Source organism: Rhea americana, unplaced genomic scaffold (genome assembly GCF_003343005.1).
Source record: "Rhea americana isolate MKP2758 unplaced genomic scaffold, rheAme1 scaffold_2, whole genome shotgun sequence".
NCBI lineage: Eukaryota > Metazoa > Chordata > Aves > Rheiformes > Rheidae > Rhea > Rhea americana.
In genome coordinates, this window is record NW_028186149.1 from 375,743 (window position 1) to 401,518 (window position 25,776).

A 25,776-nucleotide genomic window follows, 5' to 3' on the forward strand; every position below is an offset into this window, starting at 1 on the left:
TCCAAAATGGGTCAGGGACAGATGCTCCCAAATCACTCCGGAAAATCTTGTGATTATTTCTAAAGCTCTACATGCCACAAATGTAACTTTGCTTAACAGCCTGCTTTAATACATGATTTGATTTAGATTATAATGAAAGCAGGTATTTTCCTGCGGGGGGGGGAGGGGGGGCAAGCTGTCCAGAAGGCATTTGATATAATTAGTTATATTAAAACTGGTTTGCTCTCCAGACTAATAGCGGAGGGCACAATCCATCTTTGCACCGATGGAGCTAAACTTAGTCCAGCGAGCACAGGAAACCTCCTTCTAAACTGAAGRAAACATCCTTCAGAACCTGAACACGAGATGCTAAGGGGAAAGCCAAACTGCTGCCTGCTTATACCCTTTCTTATTTACCCCACCTTTTTTATACAGACAGTTATGGTGCCCTTTTAAGTTTATTCCATACAATCTGTTCAAAATAGACGGTAGCATACAAGAACTGTGATACAATTTTCTTTATTAAAAATAATTTACAACATCAGTAACATTTTATGCACAATTGTCAGCAATTGAACTCTTAAGATATATCTATACAATACTTATTGACCTTAAAACTTACACTGTTTTGTTGGCTTTAAACAGCAGACATTGATTTGCAGTTTCTTAAATATGATTAATATACATTGTTTCATGTCCTTATAGTTAGGGGTAAAATTTATAAACATCAACACTACCCCCAAAGCTTTGTAGCTTTGGGCAGGGCAGGAGAAGAAAGGGTGAAAGGAGAGAAAACATTTAGAAAAATTGGGATAGATTCTTCTCCGAATCAAAGTGGAGAGAGCATACCAGGTTAAATACATCTAACACAACAAGCCACTTCTTCATAAAGGAGCATTTCCTCCTATGCTTTAAGATACTAGAAAGAGGTCTAATTGCACAACGGGTTGTGTGATCACAGCAGTCCTCTAACTGTTTTGTATCCTGCCACTGCCGGAAAGCAGACTTCACTCTTTCTGATTGTAAGCTAGTAGGATCCTAGCAGCGTGTTCAAACTTAAAGGTCCCTCCGCCACCGCTGGTTACTGAGCCGGACTTGGCGCGCTCACTGCGGCACGAGGGAGAGGGGCAGGCACACCACCCGCGGAGAACCAGGCAAGCGGTACCTCCACTGCCAGCTCACTGCCCCGTGAAAGGCGAGAGCTGGGTGTATTAGCAGTGCTCTCTCTCTCTGCATCCGCTACCCTTCAGCCTTACAGACCGGAGGGGACTGAGCCAGGCTACGCAAGCCGGGAAGTTCCAACTCCCTCCAGCAGGTTTCGGGGCGGACGCGCAGCGGCGCGGCAGGAGGAGCCGAGCTTTAACAGCGGCTGCACTTCGAGCTGTCTTTCACGGATTTTAAGGCATAGGAGTGCAGCAGAAAGTCACTACGGTAATGAAACTGTCAAGCCTCTCAACAGGGCTGACTAGCTTTAATTATTGACAGTAACTTGTGGATAAGTCATATCCCTTTAAATTGCACTTAATTTCACAATACTGGTTTACTTTGACATGGCTTGGATCACTATCTCCTCCTGAAGCAACAAATGTGTTATTGCACGAGAGAAGGTGGGAGGCTGTGTTCCACGCAAGCATTAGCAGTTACACAGAAGTTTTAAATAGCCATGTAGCAGTATTTTAATTTATCATCTGTATGAAGCATCATAATGTGTCAGCACTAAGAAATCCTATTTGCTCCCCAATAATGAACATGCATTTTCTCGAACTATGTCAAAAATGTACTTCTGAGTGGGGAAAAAACTATTAGACACTTATACTAGAAAAATCTGCTCATCAATAACTCTTAAAAAAATTAGCAAAAGTGTACCACAGAATAGAAACTCAATTTAATATAATATTAAAAAAATGCATTAATTTATTACCCATATCAGTGGTATGAGTCACTGGAATGGTTTGCATCTCGACTAAAAGAAAAGCATAGCAAAACTAGTGAAATATAGAAATAGATTATATAGAATTTGAAACTGTAATGAGGTGTTCCCCCCCAATAAAGATCAATGATAAACCACAAAGTTATACCAATGAAATCAATTTTGTATGACATTTGAACTGTCCCCCAAGATCAGTATTTTGTAATTATGTCAGTTTTTAGAAATGTCAGAAACAAAACTGCTTAAAGATTTGAATGGCATTCCTCTATGTTAGTTTGCAAATCAACTGCTTAGTGTCTGATATAATACAGTTAAAAGCTTATGTAGCAAAGATAATACAGTCCTCTTGAAAATTGATATTTAAGATAACGCTTATCAAGAGCAAAAATCTTAAAGCAAAATCTTGTCAAATTATAGGTGAGTTACTGCAGTTCTCTCCTCCAAAGGAAATTAATCTATATAACTACAAGCCATGTTTTAAAATGAGGCTGTTCAAGCTACAGCAGCACAGAAGTAGTGACCTGAAGCTATCAGTAAAGTGTCACTTGAACAGATTAGAAGCTCTAAGTGTTAAGTTGTAAAACAGCTTTTGCAGAAACCTTGCATCTTCTGTTAATATTAAATAGGAAATAGTGTTCTTGCTTGTAAATGTGCTGACAACTGAATTTACAGCAATTAAATGTCATTGATTGAGATTTGTTCAGAATTCTGGGAACTTTGCAGGGTAATCTGTCACTTGTTCAGACAAGCTGTAAATAACAGCATATTAGGAAGTATTGAAAGGCAGAAGAGCAACCTCAGTTAACATTTTACAAGTAAAGTAGATATAGGCCATATTTAAAGCAGAAGAATTAAAATAGTTCAAATATGCCTTTTAAAAAATTTTAGAAGGTTAAAATACTAAGGGAAGTACTCCAGCTAATAATACTATAACAGCACAGCAAAAGCTGATGTCACAGGAAGGACAAACTGCACCCCTTAAAGTAGATGCAAGCTTTTCAAACAAAGCACACTAGCTTGCCAAAAAGCTGGGGAATCACACTTAATCTGCATGAAAAAATTATTGCAKTTTTTTTGTTTAGATTCAGAGATGCTGCCCATGAAAACTTCATACTTCTAGCACACAATATTTCATAATGTAAGCAGTGTTAAATCTGCATCCAGATGGAATATATAATCCCGTAATAAAGGTAAGAAACTCATGGGCTGTGATACAGGACACCATGGGCCCTTCTTGTTCAGCCCACAATTTAAAGAACAATAAATTCAAAATTGAATCTCTCTTAAGCTCTGGATGCCAAAAAAATCTGCTAGTTTGGCCTTTAACACTCCATACCATTTACTACCCTTAAACCAACAAACAGCAGTACACAGATTTACAGGTGCAAAAACTAAGTGGAAACAATTGCAGAAAATCATCTTACATAATAATCTTCAGCACAATCAGTTTCAGATTTCGCATAGTTTATTTACAAAATGATCTGATAAAACATCCCCTCCATACTTACAGCTCTCTGCCACAACACACATGTTGATTTTAGCAATGTTTAATAGCACCATTAGAATATTATTTAAAATCAGGAAGGATCTTGTTGCAGTTACAATGATTCACAATCTTTTACATCCATGGACGAAGTAACTTTGAGCACACTAGGACTGTTTGCAGTTCCACAGTACAGATTCCTGGGTTCACACAAGGCATTTTCAGAATTACCAGTTATGCAAGGTACCCATATAGTCAGTAGCTACTATAAGAATCTTCGAGCCACAAAGTTTAGACTTCCACCATATTTGTATAAAGTTACCTCCACATCATTTTCAAACAAGGCAATCACGCTGAATACTTTTCCAGTGCTTGTCTTCAAAATAAAAGCAAAAGAGAGACCAATTAAAGACTTTTACTTTCACTTTCCCTTGCTTATGGCCAGCTAATACTATAGCCACGAACTGCGTCTAAGCAAATTCAATACATTTATTTGTCACCACAGAACAAAGATGCTTCTGGGGATGGAGCGAAGGCTTATTTTACCACACACAGTTTGGGTCCAGCTGGGAGCATGCTATGCACTTACTAGTAGTTGAACAAAAAAAACTAGTTCCCTAAGAAAAGTACTAAATATGTACAAAGTATACTGCTAGAAGCATACAGTTCCTTCAAGAAGGATGGAAAGTTGAAGTTCTCTTAAACAGTTGCATTCTTGCTTTTAAAAGCCTGAATGAGCCAAGATTCAACTCTACCCTAATATAGTGCATGTGTATGTGGGGGTGCACACAAAACAGTCAAGAATTTCAGGCTGCATGAAAGGCTGCGTAGCAAGGAGGCACATTAACTAAGATGCTTATGTGTTCTCTGCAAAGTTCCAATACCCAAGACAAACTTCAGACTAGACTTAGCTTCCTTTCAAAGACTATTAATATTTTTCTGCTTTAAATTGTCAGCATGTTCAACAGAGAAAAAAATCAAAAAAAATATTGCAAAGATACCTTAATATCCAAAGTCATTCCTGGTGACAGCTCTTGAGGGAACAATACAGTAAACTGTTCTCTGCCAGTGAGACCCAAAGTAGTTGGATTTTCCCCAGGAAGAAACTGAAGTGGAGCTATGCCAATTCCAATCAATTGACTTTTATGAACCTTCTCATAGCTTTCAGCTAGAACAGCTTTAACACCCTGCAGAAACAAGTGATTTTTGTATTTCAGTATAGTAAGTTTAAAAAGTGAAATGCAAAAGCTTAAAATACTTTATGTCTAAACTCCCCCAATTCAAACAGAAGAAAACAGGTACTTTGTATGAGCCCTGTCAGTAAGCATGGACTATCTTACAGAAAGAAGATGAAAGCAGATAAGCCAGAATAGGACTATAGAGTATGAAATGAAAATTTAGAAGGCAGAAGGACAAGGCTGTAATTAGCTAACAGAAAATCTCAGATGGAATYTAATTGCTTCTATTACTCTCAAATTGTACAAGAATAATTGGCTGACTCAGAACGTCTTTTCAACAGTAGCGGAATCTGGATATATAGTCTCCAATAGCTAGATGCTCAACACCCTACAGACACTAAACAGAAACCAGCACTAAATAAATACCTAAATTGTCTCAAAGTCTGGAATTCCTGTTTAAGTCAGTTACACATTTCTGAAACTCAGGTTTATCCTTCTGATCAGTCATCACTTTATGAAGATTCTAGCAAAGAAACTACAGGTACATCTTTAAAAAGTGTGGTATTCTATTCAAAATTGAGGACAGTTTATAAACACATTTATGCCCCAAACTAACATTTTGAAGCGTTCTCAGAAAAAAAAAAGACCCAAAGCTTAACAGTACCAGTAAAAAAGGCCCTTTTGCTGCCCAGTCTCTTGAGCTACCGAGTCCGTACTTCTTTCCTGCTAAAATAATTACAGGGATGCCTTCTTTCTGGTACAATTCTGCTGCTTCAAACACATCTAGCTGTGGAATAACAAAGCAAAATAGTTTGAGCGAGTTCTAAGATTCATATCACAATTTTGGCTCAGCCATATAAATAAGTGTTTTTACCGTTTGTCCTGATGGAAAGTGAATTGTCTTAGGAGCTGGTTTTCCTATGAATTTGTTCAGCAGCTTGATATTTGCAAAGGTACCTCTTGTCATCACAGCATCATTACCTCGTCGAGCTCCATAAGAGTTGAATTCACGAGGTGTGAGTCTACGATAAAAATTTAAAAGGGAACAGGCAGTTTTAAAGATTGATTTTAAACACAGTATTTTGACCGTTACATAATTATTGCAGTATCTTTCAAAACTACCAGATTTTCAGTGCATGATGTAAAGAACTGATCTTCCAACAAATGCAATTATATTAAATTATGAACAAAACTTGTAATTCATTGCTAGATTATTCTTCAAAGCTGCATTTTAAATTCATTTTCTGTGACTTCTTTATAAAGTATTATCACTGAAACGGTATGGCACTTGCAGGAGAATTATAGGCTGACTGTTTCGGTCAAACGAGCTGTCCAGGAAGAGAAGCACGTTGACTAATCCTCTCACCTCTGCCAAGGTAGTTATTAGTAAGCATTGCACCAAAGTGATAGCTTTACTCATATCAAGCATCTATCTTGAGAGTAAACGCCCATTAGTTCTTGCTTCTCCACAACACTACTCATTCAGACTGAATGCAATCCTTACAAGCAGAGCACACACTAAAGCTTATTATTCTGTCATGCTCCACCGGTACTATAATAATACACAAATCTTGACAGTATAACACAATAACATAACTTCTAAAATGCTCAGAGATACCCCACTGCGGAACTCAGCAACTTGTCGTGTTGTGTGTGCTCACAATTTCAGAGGTAAAAGGCACCCGTTACCACTGGGAGATGCTAACACAGAAGCAAGTCAGAGCACCAAATCCATATTTATAAAATAAAGCTCTATCTTTTAAGTGATACATATTTCTGGAACTTTTAACCTGTCCTGTGCATCTGATTGTTCTGGGGGCCAATAACATTGACTAATTTCATATTAACAGAAAACCACTCACCTGCTTTATAAATTAATAGGTTATTTTGCTTTGGCATGTATTTAGCAGTAGACATTACAGCAACAACAGAACGAGCTCTTTAAGAGGTCTCAGTTGTTTGTCGTAACTTCAGAGAACACAAGAAACATTATTCCTTGTATATCCCAGTAACAGTTACTATTCTGTTTTAACCATGTACAACCACCCTTTGATGCCAACAGGCATTTATAAAGAAAAGTAGTGACAATCATTTGGCACATGAAATGATCCTCTGATACAGTTAGAAGCATTTAATGCAAGTGTTAAATACTAAAAATCCTTACCCTTTGTTGGTCAGATACTTAGCAGCAGCACTGCTCCTTGCAATGCTTCCAGCAGGGGATATGTGATCCGTAGTTACAGAATCACCCAAATAGAGCAAGACATGGGCATTTTCAATTGGGTGTGGTGAAACGGGTTCTTTGGCCTAAAAAAGGAAAACAAAACCCACGTTATTTCCCCCAGGATTTTAGAGACATATCTGTAATATACTAAGACAGCGTCGTAAAGGCTCCACTCATTCCAGTGATATTCCAGTATTTAAAAGATTGTCTGCTTAAGTGATAAATTTGCTTAGCATTAGTATTTCTTAATCGCTACTGGAATAAGTTATCTTTGCTTAAATGTAGTGCATCTAATGTGCTGGGTAGATCCAAAGTACTTACAAGTTTATCGAAAAAGGAAGGACATCTGATATAAGTAGATTTTAAATCCCAGGGGAATAAATTTGACTCAGGTGCTTCCAGCAAGTTCCATCGTTTGTTTCCTTTCTACAAAAATAAAAAAAACAGAACACAGAAATTGGTTTACGACATTTTACATTCTGAAAACAGATTTACTGGTGATTTTCTTCTGAATTTCTACTATATGCTATATTATAACTTTTTTTTAAGAATCCCTATTTAAAACAAGTGTCCGTCTCATTAAAATCCTTTACAATACGAAAAAATATCCGATCATACTCAACTTAACTTTCATGTTAAAACGCTACAATGAAAGTCAATCTTTAAGGTATTTAAAGCAAAAGATCCTTCTTACCTCCATTTTTTCTTTCAGTTCTTTAAACATGGATGATATTACACACTCTTCCTCCACTGCATGAAGTTCTTTTCGGGTGGGCCAAATATCTCGTAAGTAGATACTTTTGCCATTAATGCCAACACCTGAATAAAGTTTTAAACATAATGGTAATTTTAAAGAAAAATATTTATTAGACTTCATATATTCAGACTCTTCACAGACGGTACCAGATATGCCAAGCGCTTCGTTAGTTTAGTGAATGTTTTTCTTTTCATCTGCTAGGAATACCATGTACAACTTTCTCTTCAAATACACTTATTTATGGTCAAGTGCACATGTAGACACCTGTGCTAGGTCTGCCCAAGATGCACAAGGGAGCAGACATTGCAAGACAAAGGACCTCACTCCACTTCTGAAATGAGAGAGGTAAAGAAATAATTACCTAAAGGCTCAGTCTCAAAGTCTATTCTAACAGTGCCTGCTATCGCGTACGCAACCACTAATGGCGGAGAAGCAAGGTAGTTGGCACGGACACAGTCACAGAGACGCCCTTCAAAATTCTTGGTTCCAGACAACACTCCACAGGCAACGATATCACCCTGAAAGGCAGAATCATACATGTTTTTCAAAAAAAATATTTGTTGGTACCTCGACAGGTCGTGCTATTTTTGYTGGCTGAAATCAGATGTGCTTTTAATGTTCCACTTCAAATATTTACCCTCTTCAATTTAAAGGCATTCTGCTCTCTCCCATTACCCTTCCTCCTCCTCCCACCATCTCCTTTTCACTCTTGAACCATTGCTGTGTTGACTGCTAGTCACTTCAGTGAATTCCTCTTATTTCTTACATTTTGCTTCTGCCTCACAGTAGAGTGCTGTAGCTGTTTATACACTTCTCCTTAAAAGCAGTCAGGCACATAGCTCTTTAAAACCCATTTCTTATTTATGATACAAAAATCTATCAGTTTTCCTTCATATCATTAGTCTTATATATTTATCTCACAATTAATATTTGTATGCTACAAAGACTGTTTATTACATTTATYCTACATAGCAATGAATTACTATGGCCTCCACCCGATATGCAGCAGATGCGTAAAAACATCATGCAAAATCCAAATCAAAATTAAAGCATCTGCTGCAAAGATTACCATCTCTATCAGTCATGTAACTGGGCAAGAATCTGCTTTAATATTATATTTAAGTATTAACCAAATCGCAGAGCTATACCTGTTTTATTGCATTCCTGATGGCTTCCGGCAAGGGAGCAGTGTTTCCAACGCAAGTTGAACATCCATAACCAACAACCTCAAACCTACATTGAAAAAAACAATTAAGTAGCACATTAAATAATTAACAACTTGTTAGCAAAACTTTTTCAAAATCTTTTTCATTAGTAATCACTAAGTAGTAACTTATTCTTTGGTAATTAGGCATTTTAGGATGTTAATGACAGGGCATCTCCTGATGCAAGCAGGAAGTTAATCAAGGTAAATAARATATCTCAAGATATTATAATTCCTTAAGTAAAGCAAAGCACAGGCAGTAACATTCTTCACAGAGCACAGCCAGGCACTTGCAGAACTATGAATGTAATTTAACTATGGCTACTGAGAATCCAAAAACATGCTGGACACCTCATGAGGGCAGTAATCGCAAGAGACTGATATGGATTGTCCTGAAGAATTTATATTCAGCTTCTACTTTGAAATATATAAAGACATGCATCCTGAGGAAGTTTTTTTTAAAAAAAGCCAACCACACAAAACAAATAAATAAATAATCACTGCTGACAACCAGAGCTCAAATGTACGCATCTATACAACATAAACTGTAAGCTAGAAACAAAACTCCAGTAAAAGGTAACAAGTAGTCGAAATTACAGACTAGTAAGTTTAAAGAATAGACAAACCCTCATGAACAGCAACTATATTTATCAGTCTGTATAAAACTCACATGCACTGTTTTTTCCTTAAACTACAAAAGGAGTCAAAACTTACCCAAGTTTACTGAGGTACGGTAATACTCCGCTTGAACTGAGGTAATGTGTAACCATTCCACTACCCGGSGATAAACTTGTTCTTATATAGGGCTTAACCACTAGGCCAGCTTCAACAGCTTTTTTGGCCAGAAGTCCTACAAAAAAAATGAGACAGATTATGTTTTGTATTTCCCTTAGAGAATATTTGTATGACGCCACCTTAATAAATTTAAGCATAAAGAGAGAAAGGACAAGTAAAACTTTATTAATTAAAGCAACTGCCTGTCTGAATAAAGTTACCTAACTCATAACATTATTATAACAGTCTTATGTAGATGCCTATTTTCTTTTCCATAGGAAAAGTTTCTTTTCCATTCTCTAACTGACCAGTCAACGCAGTGTCATCCATTCTTACACTGACCACAGCCTTAGAGGGAAGCTTGTCTGGGCCACACGGGTCCTTCAAAGAAGAGAGCAAGGTCTGGGAGCGGATTAACCATTCCGGGAAAACGGCATGCAGTCCCTGAAGGGTACGCATAACTAGCGGTTAAAGCCGAGAGTAGTCACTGGCAGTCTGGGCTCAAATTCCAAATTCTGCTGCTGGCTGTCTGGTTCAAGCTGCCATCCAGAGATCATTTAGGATCAAGTCAAAGCTAAAGTCCACTTCCTGCAACAACCATGTCAATATGTGCATTCATCTGAAAGCAGCCCCAACCAGGTTACCTTTTGAAATACTACCAAATATAAATATTTTGGAACTACTGTCATTAATTCTGACTTGTGACACAAGCTCAGAGACTGTATCATGGCAAAGTAACTCCAGAATACGTAACAAAACTAGGGTTAAAGATACATTCACAGCTAACTTTCAGGTCAAACCAATACAGCGAACCTACAAGAGTGAAGGTAAACACTGTGTAAACACAGAGGCAATATTAAGGCCAAGTGAATCCTCCGTCACAACATACCTGCAGCAAGCATGACAGATGGATTACAGTTATTTGTACAGCTGATCACTGCAGCAATGACAATACAGCCATGAGATAGCTTGTACTCATTTCCTTCATACTGAACAGGCACAACATCATTCTGTTTCTCAGCTGCAATCTGGAACCCTTTAACACCAGACTATATGATAAAAATACATGTTAGCAATACAACAGACCATGACATCACAGCAAGACCAAGCAAGCCATTATTTTAGAATAATACAAATCAGCTGTCCCATTATCAAACCATAAACAGGTTTTTTCTTTAACTTTTTTAAAAAATCAGGTCTTCAGTTCAGGCCTCACTCCCCACAGACACACAAAGATCTCATTCTTTCTCCTTCACAATTACATGAACTCTGCAACACTTGTGAGCCACTGCCAGTCAGAGCATGATCAATCCCCACTCGTTTCCTCCAGGCATGAAAGAATTCCTTACGAGTACATGTTTAATTTTATACAATATTTGTGTCTGAACTAGAAGCATACCCAAGATTTTAATTGGAAGAGGATTGTAACTAAAAGCAAGACCAGGTTCATTAAGATTTTACATCCTCCAGCTCTTCAGTGCTCAATCATCCACGATCCATTATGGTTTCTCACTCTTCCATAACTGATCATTCTGTATTACGCACACTTCATTACAAGCCAGAAGTGTTAAAGCCAATAGACAGACTTGTACAGAATACTGTCTATGCTGAAACTGTTTCTGCAAATACTGTCGCCACTCCGCACCCCTAAATGATGAAGATCCCTATATTGCAAACGAAGTGGGCTTCTAAGTGAAAGCATTTCCTCTGCTGAAGTCAAGTCAAGCTGCAAGCAATTAAGTTGTGAAGACTGATGAAACAGGAGTGAAGAAGCCAGAACACCAATCAGTTTCAAATCTCAATCTTTCTCCATCTCCCTTAACATAAGGTAAGTTGGGTTTGTTTTCCAATTCTAATTCTGTTTGGGAAACTAAGTAAAATTCATCTGGTTTAAAAACTCTGAATATGATAAGTGTTTTCTCAAGCTTACACTATCTATTAGTCAAATTTAAGACCTTCCTCTCCAGAATATTTTTCATCTAAACTATGAAATTAAGGATTTTGAAGCTCATGTTCACGACAAATATCTATAGTTTACCACGTAGTACTCTAGGGACACTTGTCAAGCAAGACAAGAATACCTTTAGATTATCTGTTCATAAAATAATGAGGGCTCAGCAGGTATGCAAAGAGTAAGTAACAGTACATTTATTCATGCAAATTACAAGTAGTACCTTTTGAAGTGTACTTTAGCTGTACTAACCTTTTCATTTAAGCAGGCTTGGAAATCACTTTTCATGTTATTAACCACCACTCTATCTTGGGACCTCTTGGGGCCACTGACATATGGAATTATAGAACTTAGACTAACTTGCACTATCTGCAAAAAAAAAAAAAGATGTACATTATGAATCATAGCCTAACAATATATTTAATAGGCTCTTTTGAGGCATCTACATTATTTTGTGTAAAAACTGAATGTTCCAAGACATTAAAACTGAGGGCTTACATTTTTAAAATTGCTCATTAAAGAGGGCTATCAATCTTACTCAAATGTTCTACCCACTATCTCTAAATTTTCCTACCATCCACTAAGACTTGGTCATCTGCAAGGACCAAGAATTCAGTATTTGTCAACACGTATGAACATTTCTTTCCACCTCCATACTATGTTTTGCAGGCACACCCTGTTTCTCAAAACTGTGAGTTAATAAATTCAACCTTATTAAGGCTACAAAAAGTACAGTGGGATACCATATTGTTAATCAATAGTAGTTACATGTTAAAAGAATCAAATATATGCAAAAAGAAGACATTCCAAACATACCTGGGAATACTCAGGTTCTCCAGAAGAACTCTCATTATTTCTAAATAACTTCACAGCTTTAAGATACGCTTCTGTGACCTCAAGCTTGGCCTTGTCAAAACCTAAAGACAACATTTTCAAACATGAAAACAGTCATGCTAAAAAAAACCCATATACTCACATATGTTTCAAACATAGAAATTATTCTTGAATACTTGAATGTCCGGAGTCCTTGTTTTTCAAGGCAAACCACTTCCATGCTAAATGCTCCAGAAGCTATTCAGGGAGGATACATGAATTACAGTATCTATGTGATTCATGTTTTTGTTTGTTAATTTGTTTAAAAAAGCCAAATAACTTGCTTCCTACATTAAGAAACGAAAGCAAGCCACTTCAATGCTAGCATAACTAAACTAGCAAATTTGTCCTTAAAGTTCACTAAGTTTTTCCTCTATTAAGATTTTTCAGTTAATACTGATGATGTTTAGTTGACAATAGTCAATACTACTGACTACTGTTAGAAAATCAGTTTTGCTTGTTCTGCACTGAACAGACAAAACATGTTTTGATAACAAAAGTGTTTAATTCACATTTAAATTGAGACTTTAGTTACAAACAGGCTTATTAATACAAATAGACTTTTTTGGAGTCAGTTTGTTACCTTCTGGTTTTCTCTATTTGTTCTAGTTTGATAAGAATGGGCATCTTTCCACCTGAGCTTAACATGTCAGCAAATTAATCCTCTTTCAAAGAAAAAAAATCAGTGGGGAGAGGGGGGAGGAAACAGAAACATTATGATTTATTTTGAGGTTTCAATGATTTCTCATAAACACTCCAGAAGATTGGTTTATATTTTTGTAGGGAGCTTGCAGGTGGCTGAGACAGAAGTAGGGGTTCATTTCGTATCTAAAAGACTGCTATTCCATATACTTCAAAATATAAATGAGAGTTTTCTTGCACTTCTGAGCTTCATGTATTTTTCAATATCCAGATGCTTGTTAGATAACAAAGATGCTTGTGCTTGTTTTTAAAAGCATAAATTGGGCAAAAATAATATAAATGTTAACACATCAGGAATCAAGCAAGTGAACCATACTGGACGCAGACTTAAGGACAAGTCAGCTCTTCACACGTCTGTGTCCATATATAAAAATTATGGCCTAAGTTAAATACATGGAATATACAGAAACAAAGAAAGGAAACATCCATGCTAATAAATCAGGTAAACAACACAGACTCAAACACCACTTATGAAGTGTCTCACAACACTAGCCAACATTAAATGGGTATTGCACAATTTCTGTGGTGGGTATTACTCAGGTGCATGAGATTCTACAAGGTAAGAATTGTAGCAAAGTAGACCCAGTGATGCAGTTTGTTATTGTACAGTGGATTTTATACATTAATCCCAAGCTGGCACTCTGTAGAAAAAAATCACCATTTAAGATGCATCATTGGGTTTATGCAAAAATACACTATACCTAAACCACTAACACAATGAAACACTGTTTTAATTCTACCCTTACCTGTATGCTTTAAGTGCTTTAATGTCACATTATCAACAGGGAAAAAGCTCAGAATAGCACCATATTCAGGACACATATTTGCTATTGTGGTTCGGTCTGCTACAGAGAGCTGGGAAACTCCGCTCCCAAAAAACTCAACAAATTTTCCAGCGACATCAGCTTGCCGAAGTTGCTGTTTAAAAGAACACAAGACAGTAACATCTAGAATGTAAAGAGGTACAATGTAAGCAGTGTTTGCTGCAACTTTAAGTCATGCATATTTAATATAAAAAGCTGAAATCTTGAGGCACAGGTTTGCAAAAAACAAATCCCATAAAGATTCAAGGTTCTAAAATCTGGACTGGAAGTTGACAAAGAACACTGCCATCTGCAGCTTAGTTCTTCAGATTCTCTAGTCAAGAACAGACAGATGCTTCTTAAAACATCATATTACAAAGAACTAGAATATATTTTCAAAGCAATCAAAGCTTTTAAATACTTTGACACCAGTTCTTCACCTACTAAAATAGAGATAATTGGGGCAGCGCTGTGGCAAGACCATGGCTTCAGAAAAGATATGCTAGAGTTATGCAAGTCTATAACCATAGCCAGGCCCAGGGTCTTCCCCCCCCCCCCCCCCTTTTTTTTTTTGAAAAAAAAAGTATGCAAAAGTAGTTCTGCAGCTAGAGAAAAAAGCCTACATGTGGGGGAACGGAAAAACATGGAATAAATGTTTTTTTGTTACTTAAGTAAAGGGACTATAAATATACCATTATAGTAGTAAATAGTAGTAAAAACTCTTAAAGGACTTTTAAATAATAAGAGTTTAGAGTTTATTAAAGTCTTTCTGCATAACCCGATTAAAGGTATACCACAGATACTCGCATTTAGTTCAGCTCTCAAACATCCCTGGCAAATTTTGTAACAGAACTACTGAGCTCTCACCTTCGTAATGCTTAGGACAATGTCTATGGATGTAGCAAGYGGGCTGGCCGTGCCGGTCAGTTCACATCCGACCACCTCAGGCAAAGTGAGAGTAACCGGCATCCCCAGCATCACCGCTTCTGTTTCGATCCCTCCAACACCTGAAGGGAGAACACTTGCTTGTTTGTCATCAGTTTAAGTATCTGACATTAAGTATCTTGAAGTCCAAATTAAAACCTAACAAAATCCTTCCTAATAAGCTYAGAGGCTACAGCAAGAAAAAAAAGAAAATGTTAATATGAATTTCACACAACATATACAAAGAGTACTCATTTAAATATGAATTGCTTTTTGGTCATTTTCTCTTTAAATTATAAAAAGCAGTTTGAAAGTGAGAAGTGTTAGCTGAGCTTATGTTTAGAGGAAAAATATTCCGAAGAAACATAAGAAAGAATTTGCTTGAGATAGAAATATCCAGTGGAAAGAAAGTTATTTCTCAGTAATACATTAACATGTCTTTCAAAGTGTTTCCAAGTTACACTTAGTATACTTACCCCAGCCCAAGATACCCAAGCCATTTACCATGGTTGTATGAGAATCTGTGCCAACCACACTATCTGGATATAGGAAGTCTTCAACTTCAAAAACAATTCTTGACAAATATTCCAAGTTAACTTGGTGTGCCATTCCAGTTTCAGGTGGAATTATAGAAATATTCTTGAAAACCTTCAAACTCCACTGTATTTTTTCCAAAACAAGAAAAATAATTAAATAGGTTGGATTTTTTTTTTTTTTTTTTTTTTTTTAAGAACATGACTAAAATGACAGAACCAATATGCAATACAACAGTACTTGTTATTTAAGTAGCTTTTGCTCATTTGTGAAATAGCTACATGATACACCTGGATTCTACACACTTTTGTTCATTAACAAAACCKTTTACTCAAATCCTGTTGAAGGTTGAATCAATACTTCATCTCCTCCTCTCAAAAGCAGGCCTGCGCAAATGTGTTATCTTCCAATTCAAACAACCTATATTCAAGGAACAACTAAGACTAGTATTTAGACAAAGAAACTAAGCATATACAGAAAGAYTTTACACATTTTACATCTCTGGATGAGGCTGAAGATGCAATTTAGAAAAGTGTCTTGCCTAATGCAAACTCGAATGTTCGATTTGAGAAAAGTTGACATGAAGAGTGGTAACAAAATGTTTAGTTTAGCAATTTCCCTCTTGAATAACRTAAAAGCTTATTTGCTAGTTATAGAAAGGTCTCCAGGTCTACCTGTATTCAGGTAATTGTTCGTTGCACTGGATTCCTGAACTAGCACAGTGAACCAGCACACTACCTACACCTGTGGATCAGGATCAGACACTGGCGTTGCAAGTCTGGCTAGGAACGAAGAAACGGACCTTCCCCAAACCAGACCTCCATTACGAACAACTCCACCAGCCCAGTCACCTAGTCTGAGAGCAGCATGTCTTAACACTGGCTTCTGCTCAACACTAACTTCAGTGAGATTTGTAAGAGGAATATAGATAAACAGACCTTTTATCCAGAAGCTCACATAAATACCAATGCTTCTTACGTATCTACTTTGCCCACTGGTCTTTACACTGACGAGGACTGAATCAAATAGTATAAATTTGTTTAAATTAGTTACAAAAGATATTCTCTCCCATTTAAGCAACACCTAGGTTTAGGCCCTCTGCTTGCCTAATAATACAATAGCTGTTCTTGAAATTAATGCCAAAATCCATGTTACTAGCCAATTATCTGTTCACAAASGAAATCAGATTTGAAAGTCTGACATTTCCAGAATGACTACACCTAATTTGAACACATGAACACTGGCAGACAAATAGAACATAGTATTAAACAATCAGAAACACAATACAAAGCCCACAGGTAGAAAGGCATACCTTAAAAAACTGAAGTCTCTCTCTATTTCTCCCAAATTCCATCTCTTGATTCTTCAACACTGTCTCAGGCCTAGGAAGATATCAAGTTTACAAACACCACCAAAAATTTGTTTCAAATTAAAGAACAAGCTATTTTTGGTTGTTTGATGAAAGACTCATTTAAGCCTSCCATTTGCAAAGTTTAGTTAGTTGCTGTTAGAACAAAGATAATACCTCCCTAGTGGGAAGCTTTCTCTAAAAAGTGGAAAAATAACTGATTCTCTCTGAGCTGTGTTGATGAATAGGTTAATTCTAGGTATATCTTAAGTAAAACAAATCATCTCAAATATACCCACTACAAAAGAACTATTCTCAGCCTGTACTACAATACAGGGAAGCTATTTTTTCAGTCTGTACACTTACAGATTGCACACCTTGAAATTCAGTTCTTGGAAAGAACCAAGGTGTCCACTATTTCACATAAAAATAATCTTCCATGTTCAAATGTAGTCCTTTAGCAGCTGAGTACAACATTAAGACAATTGTAGAGTCTCCTCCACTCCTGTATTTTTTCCTCCAGGTTACATTTTTTATTCACAAGTACTCACCACTAGCCTCTTAAAACAAATCCTYTATAAGCATTATTTATCAATACTGATTTTCATCATGAAAGAGAAATCCCCAGAGAATTTAAAACAGATAACCTCCGCTTTGAGTGAGTGGACAAGGAAGAGAACACACTTGTTTTATTACAGGAAGGAAAAGGGTCCTTCTCTGTGTTCCAGAGGGGTGTTTTCACATCACGATGCTTCCTGCTCTGTTTTTTGCAGTGTCAGGAGGTCACTGCGTATGCCGCTTTGCAAAGCCTTGCAGGATTGTCACCACTCACACTGCAACTTAATGAGCCGTTCTGCTGCCAGCAACGCTGGTATTTCTGAAAACACCACTAATTCTGTGTTACTATACCTGCACCAAGAAGTACTTGCATATCTACAAAGTTACCAAGACAGTAGCATGCTACTGCAGGCCACTGATTTGATCAGTCTTTAAATTCTATGCATGAGGAACAGTTCGACAGAAATCCAGACAGCCTATCACAAAAAAAAAAGAGGTGGCAGCTCAAAGAGAAGGCTCATTCCATGGAATCGTCATGGACTGAGCAGGACAACAYGATCCGTTGACAGTACTGAAAACCTGGAACAGGCAAACAGATGAGGTCCCTCTGTGCCATCCCATACACAGCCAGGATGTAGAGTGAATTACTTAGAACCCGGGGGACTACGCATAGGCTATTTCCTAGTTCATCTGGAAAAGTTGGAAACTTCTGCAAAGCTCCCACATGAAGACTAAAATTTTTTTTTAGCCCTAAAATAATGCTTAACAGGTTTACTTTGTAATTTACAGAGTATTACTCCCATGTTTTGTATTCCTTGTAAGGAAGTGAGGGAAGTCTCCAAATTCAACCTGAAATGATAGCCATGAGTCAGACATATGACCATCTGCACTGTGTAAACTAAAGTCCTTCTCTTCAAGAAAGATTTAGTGTAAATTAATTCAAATCTACTGCATCAGACATCCTTCTAGATACTAAAGCCTGTCTCTGGCAAATGTGAAGGAAAGTATAGAGGGATGTTCAGAGGAGTTGCATCTCTAAATCATCACAGGTAGTGCTTAACAGAAAAAGAAGCAAATGATAAGAGTGAAACTTTCATACTCAGGCACCGGCTGAAGATGAAAAGGACACAGGATGGGTGTGTTCTCAATCTGCGCAGAAAATTGTCCTGAGTTGCGACTCGAATCTCCAGCACTACATGGCCCCTTGCAACCTGTYTGACCCCTGCAAGGTAACTTCCGAGGCTGTGCTTTAAGCGGAGAAAGCTTTGCCACTGGCTTCTGTGAATCACCACCTCCAGGATTTGGAGCATTCTGTATTGCACTGTAACATTGAATAGAAGAATAATTYAGACATCAGTTCTATTTTTGCAATCTCTTTAATGGACTATTAAATATTACCTAAAAAAGAAGTCATTTTATTACAATCCTGAAAGCAAAGTAAACTATCACTGGATATGCTTAACTAATGTATTATGGAAATCTAAGATGTTTAAGTGAACCGCCCTGAATTGTCTGAGATTAACATGACAAATAATTCCTTCCATTTGTTCACAACAGACCAGAGGTCTTCACAGGCAATACTGCTAGGGCTGTACTCAGGGCTTTAACTCTGAAGATGTAGGATGAGTCTCATCCCAGCGACAGATTGGCCAAACGTGTTTCTTTTTATTCTCTAAGGCAGTACCGTGCATATTTTGTTCAATCCAAGGAGGAATGACTACAGATGAAATTTGCTCAAAGAAAGAAGCACAATTCTGATGTTTAATTAGGCTTTTGATAAAATTCTTAAAGGTTCAGATGAATTTTACATGCTATTCAAACCACAYAGACATACAATAGAGAAAAAAGGTTTTTTTAAAAAAATCCGTATAATATGCTACCCTGTATTTGTGCTATATTTGGTCTTCCCATGAGAGCTAAAAAGACTTCTGTGAAAAATGAGCGACTTTAACCTCTTAATATTCACATCACTGATTTGTCATTAAAGGCACCGTTTTTTTCTGCTTTAGTAAAACGTAAAGATAGTTGTACGATTGCAGAATACTGCACAGGTTCAGAAGATACCTCCATCCTCTGAACATACAAATTCAGTCCCTGAGCCTCTGATCAGCAGGAGATGGAAGCTATATAAACCAGCACAAACCATCCTGTATGGAAGGTGTTTTTATCACATGCCAGCAGCTGCTGAGATGCTATAAGCTTTCCAAATGCAAAACTACAGGAACCGGATTTATCGTTTAAAAGCAGCATGTTGGGACCTCTTGCCAGCAGTTGGTCTTTCTGATAATATTAAGCTAGTCTAATAGCAATTGAATCAGCTGTCACTCCAAACACAGTAATGGACAGTTCACAGAACTGAAACAACACGTATCAACAYAACAAATTTACACCTTCTTGCTTTTCATTCTTCTGAACTACTAACAAAACTGAAATAATGTATGTATTTGGAAGGTCTACAGGAATAGAATTCATACCCATACCTGTTTTACCACAGGCTTTTTCCTCTCAACTTCTCAAATTCCTAGAGAATTCACGCAATTTACACAATTCTGTACCATTTAAGTCTCCACGGTGTGAAGTTGGGGGGAAAAAAGCTATGTTATTTACTTAGAAAAGTCAGGCAAACACTGAATAAAATGCAAGTTTTTCCTCTCCTGTAGGGTGTTATGTGTTTCTGACACAAGACAACCCCAGGCTGGTTTCGACATATCACTGTGTGGCAGAAAATGAGAACTAGGCTGTCAGTTTTTCAACCCCTGACACTTCCAGACTCCGAGTACACTTCCCTCTCCACATACCCTCAGTCTTTTTCATCAATAGCAAAAATCCAGGCCTACACTAGGTCACAGCCATAACCTATGGGCTGAAACTACCATCTTTCTGCAGGTCCAGTAGGACTGCAAACCACTTCTCCAGAGCTCTGACAAGGCAGTTATATTTTAAATAATTTTGTTTAACATTAACAGCATGAACAGGGCAAGGCAAAATTAAAAACCAACTACCTCTGCCTCATTCCSTTAAGACATACTTCTTTTCTGGAAACTGTGCTGGATCCAGTTATTTCAGTAGTCCTTGCCCACAACCTGCGCTGTTAGTCAGCTCGATCCATAGCCCCTGACAAACATTCTTCCCTGCCTTCAAGATGGGCATTTTTATCCAGAAGACCTTTCAGGCACAGATTCACTTACAGTGTGTAACTCTAACGGACTGGCATACTGACTGCATGAAGAGGTGAAGAGGAGCCTTAGATCCTCCGGTCTAGTTTCAGGTACCACATATGACGAAGGATTTATTGAGCATGGGTGGCACTGAGGCTGGACTGAATTCATACTTCAGAATCAACCCCCTTCTATCAGACAAACACGTACAACTCAAAAAAAAAGGTACATCACCATTTACTGAAATCAATCTGCAGAGAATGGTCAACAGTGAGATCAGTTGGGCAGGCAGGATTGACTTTCACAGGATCTCCTCCAGCATTTCTCACCGCTTCCCTCATGGCAGCAAAATCCACCATTGCAGGAATTCCACTAACAGGGAAAAAAACAAATAGTACAGTACTGTAAGACATTAACTCACTAAAATAAAGCTAAATATACAAGTTTATTTTTAAATCTAAGTCTAGATCTACCTGAGTTCTATTTCAGGTAATTAAACCCTAATATTTTATTTTCTGAAGTTTAAAGAGCTCGAAATATATCTTTAAAAGTTAATGGAACGGGCATTCATTCATAACAGGTAACAGCATGTTTTAAGGTACTGTACCAAACAAAAAACAGGAATATCTCAAAGAAGAGAATAACATTTGCTCTTTTGTTTTGCTAYGCTTCTGATGTGATAGTACTTTATTCATTTCTAGATACCTACTAAATTTGTATCGTAACGGTAGTAAGTGAACAAAAGTTTGTGCTATATATTTTAATACCTTGCAATACATTCTGACATTCTTACTGAACTAGTCATTTCTGAAGCATTTTACAGAAATACTCTTAGTTTATAAATGTATCGAAAGTACAAAACTGAGGTGAGAATAATGCTCATAACTCAAATAGTATATAAAATTTTCCTGATGTTGCTTGCAGAGCAGAAGTTACTGTTATTACTATCCTAATTCCTTTTTTTACTTCTCCAGCTTCTTGATAAACATACAGCTAATGAGTCAGCAAAATATCCTAAATTCAAAATCACAAGTTGCTGAAGTTTTTCCCTTTCAGCTGTTCCATATTCAAATCACACACAAAAAAAAATCCTATCAGCTTTTTTTTTTTTTTTTTAATAAATAAATGCATTATTCACAATTTCAATAGCATTATGCATACTTGTGGAACAAGCAATATTTAATCTTCAATTATCTCAAGTAAGAATTCCATATAGTTCAAAGGACCACCAGCCATTTGGCCACAGTCATAATGTCACCACTTCCATTTGTGTTTTGGCTCCTATCCTGTAAAACATTCCTTGCAGGCTGACACTTTCACCCTCACCAACCTGCACTAAAACCAGGGTACTCTATGGAGCAACTCCTATTCTTGCATCACATGCAAGTATCATGATACATTTACTGGAGAGCAGAAGCAGTGTACAAGCTTCTATTAAGGAAGATAGATTCTTCAGTATCAAAAGGCCATGCCTTATTTATTCTCAAGCCAAAGCATCATTCATACTGCTCAGTGAGTTTACACAGATTATTTCAGGAGTTCAGGCAGACATACACACACACCACTTACGTAAAATCTTGAAGAACAACTCTGGCAGGACAGAAGGGCACTTCAACATTATTCTGCTTTGTTTTCCAGTCTAAAATGTTCATAGCATCTGTTTCTTTCACTAAGAAGCCATCGCAGTTACGGACGCTGGATTCAAACAACACTCGTATGGAATAAGGCAGAGTATCTAGGGCAAGGCAAAGGAACTGACTTAATTAGTGCAACACCTCTGGTTTATGTACTTCAAAAAAATTTTACAGTCCCACATTTCTAAAGAGCTCTACTCCAGTAATTTTCAAAGCTTTCAGCAAACCCAAATCTATCTGTATGGGTACAATTTAGTCATAAATAGCACAGGGGAAGTGAAGGGGCAAACAGTAAACCATGCAAAGTGGGGATGGGAAGCCGGCTTGTCCRGTTGCTTCTGGTTTTGATCTTCATTATACAATACAGAAGCATGAGCTGTGTAACATACACATTGCAGAAGATGAGCTTTCATATGGGGTTTGAATGGAAGAAGCTTGACTGTGTTCTGAAAAGACAGTGACATTTAAGAAGGCATGCTATGCTGGCAGGACAGAGAGGCACAGGATCCAGAGCTGCGATTACCAGACGGAATAGGTGAAGGTAGCAACGATTAGTATAACCCAAAAGTGTTCTTTGCATTACAAATTTTACTGTGCAATTACTTGATGCATTAAGCCCAAAGCAATTAATACCAGAATATCATCATCTACTTTCATATAAACAGTGATATGAAGRCCAGGAACTATTCTTGCACTCTAAACTTAAAATACATTTCCATAAAATACAAACAAGAACAACATTCCATTAAATGCAACTTTAGCTACTTTGTAACTGATCTGGATTAAGAAACAGACTAGAAACAGCTTTCACAAATGGGAAAACTTAAGGAACTAGAAACAGCAGTGAAAAAAGGGGAAAGAGAAAAAAGAACAAGTAATTATAGACCAAAAATAAAATTAAGATTAATTCACATTCTCCCAAAATATCATTCTTTCCCACATAATTCAAGTGGGCAAATGACATTACAATAACAGCGAAAAATGTCAGCTGCATTAAGAGATTTAAACAATTAAACAACTTTGTTTTTGGGAGGGAGGAAAAGAAAAAAAGCAAGGAAAAAAGAAAAAAAATACTAGTCTTAACCTAGCCACCAGTTTGTCTATAAACACTGTTCTCATTAGGCATTTTTGACAGATAACCTATTATTGTCTAATTAGACAAGTCACTCAAAATAGAGAGATGCCATTAAAAACATGTCCAAATCTACTATAATGCCACAACTCACTTTATTTAACATCTAAACTACCAGGACAAAATTGTTTTGCTATTTCTTGGATTCATAATACGATGACAGTGCAGCCTGGCAATGAAGAAGACTAACTGCACAGTGGTCTGCTCAGCAGCCATCAGGTGCAGGAAGGGATTAGTCCCCTCTGTCAGGGGCTCACAGGGTTGTATCTGCAATCCCATGTGCACTGTTCTGGCCTCCCAGGATATGGAAGATCAAAAGACAAAGTCCTTCACAGGATGCTCTCCAGAGATGGCTATGGGCTGCAGCACCTGCCACATCTGCTTGAGAGAACGGGGTGTGCTTGTCCAAAGCCAAGTTGGGGGGATGAACTCTAGTCTTCTTCAACCTAACAGGTGTGCAGAGAAGGTGAGGCTAGACTGTTCTCAAGTACTGCACCAAGAAAGGACAGAAAACAGCCACCAGTTGCAGCAAGGGACATCAYGGTAGGGCACAGAGAGGACAGCTCACTACACGGGTGCTTATGCACTGCCTTGGGGCCCAGAGGTGCAGTGGATTCCCCTCCGTAGAGGTCTGCATGGAAGGAGATAAGCCTCACTAGCCATGAAGGTATCCTGGACCAGACCTCCAGGGGTCCCTTCCACCCTAAGTCATCCTGAGGTTCTGAGGTCCTTCTAGCTACAATTTTCCCCATCACTGAAAATAATTTTAAGCACTAGAAAACCAGATTCTCCCTAGCAAATTGGCAAATAAGTCAATTAACATTTACATTAGAAATCTGAATATCTTAAACAGGCGTTTATTGTCAGAGTAGAGTCAGAAGTCCCAAGATAGAGGGCAATCAGGCAAGACCCCAAATTAATGTTCTAGCAACAAATGCAATGAGCAATTCCAGATGCCAGATTTCTTACCAATGTTGTCCTAAACTGTGCTTCAATTTTATTTCATATTAGTATCTTGCTAATACATGGACAATGAGGGTACCAGCTTCYGTACAGACGTTTGTTGGAAGAAACTCCCAGCCTATTCTACTTTCATATTCCTTGAGTATCTTTAGCAACTTCTGCTGCTGCCCAAAGCTTTATAGCACATCTATACAGAAAATACTGTACTCTGTTCCAGTTTCTAGTATCGTCAGCAAGACCTCCAAAAACTGCAGCAGAACTGACTGGTTTTGTTACTGCCACCCTGCTGCTTCTTCCTGGACAAAGCCACAGGTTATATTCGTATCCAAAATATTAAATTCATTATTGTAAGAAGCAGAAATTTGCAAGAGCACACAGCTGTTGCACAAAACCTGCAGCAGCCACGGCTGCACAAGAAGGGGCTCTCCTCTCTTCCCTTCAAACAATGGGGAAGTAATTGCTGCATCAAATACTGGTTTACAGTGACATACCCATAGGTAATTTTTTTTTATTTAATAAATGCATTATGAATCCTGGGAACATAGGAGAGTAATACAGATCTGACAAAACAGAACAACTGAAAAAAACCCAAATAACTTTAATATGCATTTTAGGAGTTGAACATGAAAGCAAAAGGAGAGAATAATTAAAGTGTGCTTTGATTATAGATAAGTGCTATATGATTATCTATAAGAAAGCCTATTCTAGGTGATGCTGATCTACAGCTATTCTCCATTCTCATGCCTTCCTCTCTCTCATTACATACACGAGCTCATTTTAAAAAAGAAGCCCAAAGACAGAGGCCCAATAAAAATCTTTTTGGCACACACCACTTAGTGGCATATCGGATACTAACAATACACAGAGATTAAGCAGTTGTCTGTAGACCATAAAAACTCATCCTTCTGCAGCAGTTGCAACAGAAGATACKCTCCAGTACACAGTTATCCACTATCTGAAGTTACCAATAAGGTGAAACCTCAGATACAAAGAAGCAGTAAAAAAACGATAGCAAAATCTATATTTAAAGTACTATTTAGCAGTTTCCTGTGACTTCATTGTTTCCAGGATATTACTCTGATTTGGAACACTGCCTGAAATTCCAATAACTCTTCCCATAGTCTCCCCCTAACTGAAAAAAGCCATGAGAAATACTCTTTTCATCCCCCACCCCTAAAACTGAAGTCAGCATTATTCAACCTCACACAGCAATAATAGGTTAGAATATTATATGCTTTCAAATAGACCTATCAAGAATTCATTTACTCGCGACTGTACCCCTAATATTTCACAGCAAGAAGGGGTACGTGTCTGCAAACGGTCCTATGCTAATTACCGACTGTTAAGAAGTTTTGTTACCATATTTGGTGCCTCCAAGCTTTGAGACATTGTAGAACTTCTTTTGTGGATAGTTTTCTAATGCTTCAATTATGGGCTGATAAGAGATTCCTGGGGGGGAGGAAATAAAGACGTTATCGATACAAAAGAACAGAAGGTTCAAGCACCGGTAAAGGACCCGTAAGGCCGGATCCGGATTTCCAATTTTTGACACCAGGCCTGAGGCGCACCGCGCACGGGAAGTTAAAGGAGCCGCAGAGCGGGCCGGGCCCGGGGGCAGCGCGGGCAGCGCGCAGCGCCGGCCCCGCCGCGGCCCCCCGCAATAACGG

At 37.8% G+C, this 25,776-nt stretch overlaps 1 protein-coding gene across 1 annotated transcript in view; it reads right to left on the reverse strand.

Annotated features, from left to right (window-relative positions):
• Nucleotides 1-482: 482 nt before the first annotated feature.
• The window catches only part of IREB2 (iron responsive element binding protein 2), a 26,801-nt gene continuing 1,507 nt past the window's right edge, over nt 483-25,776 (reverse strand). The window contains exons 2-22 of the mRNA XM_085303647.1: nt 25,469-25,666; nt 21,950-22,115; nt 20,615-20,752; nt 18,322-18,543; nt 16,629-16,698; nt 15,259-15,442; nt 14,726-14,865; nt 13,802-13,973; nt 12,297-12,397; nt 11,733-11,849; nt 10,419-10,578; nt 9,470-9,605; nt 8,700-8,784; nt 7,913-8,069; nt 7,489-7,613; nt 7,116-7,220; nt 6,735-6,877; nt 5,445-5,592; nt 5,235-5,357; nt 4,394-4,579; nt 483-3,768 (exon numbers count right to left, since the gene is read on the reverse strand). Coding sequence (XP_085159773.1) covers nt 3,658-3,768; nt 4,394-4,579; nt 5,235-5,357; nt 5,445-5,592; nt 6,735-6,877; nt 7,116-7,220; nt 7,489-7,613; nt 7,913-8,069; nt 8,700-8,784; nt 9,470-9,605; nt 10,419-10,578; nt 11,733-11,849; nt 12,297-12,397; nt 13,802-13,973; nt 14,726-14,865; nt 15,259-15,442; nt 16,629-16,698; nt 18,322-18,543; nt 20,615-20,752; nt 21,950-22,115; nt 25,469-25,666 — 2,987 coding nt within the window. The 3' untranslated portion in view covers nt 483-3,657. The remainder of the gene's footprint in view (nt 3,769-4,393; nt 4,580-5,234; nt 5,358-5,444; nt 5,593-6,734; nt 6,878-7,115; nt 7,221-7,488; nt 7,614-7,912; nt 8,070-8,699; nt 8,785-9,469; nt 9,606-10,418; nt 10,579-11,732; nt 11,850-12,296; nt 12,398-13,801; nt 13,974-14,725; nt 14,866-15,258; nt 15,443-16,628; nt 16,699-18,321; nt 18,544-20,614; nt 20,753-21,949; nt 22,116-25,468; nt 25,667-25,776) is intronic.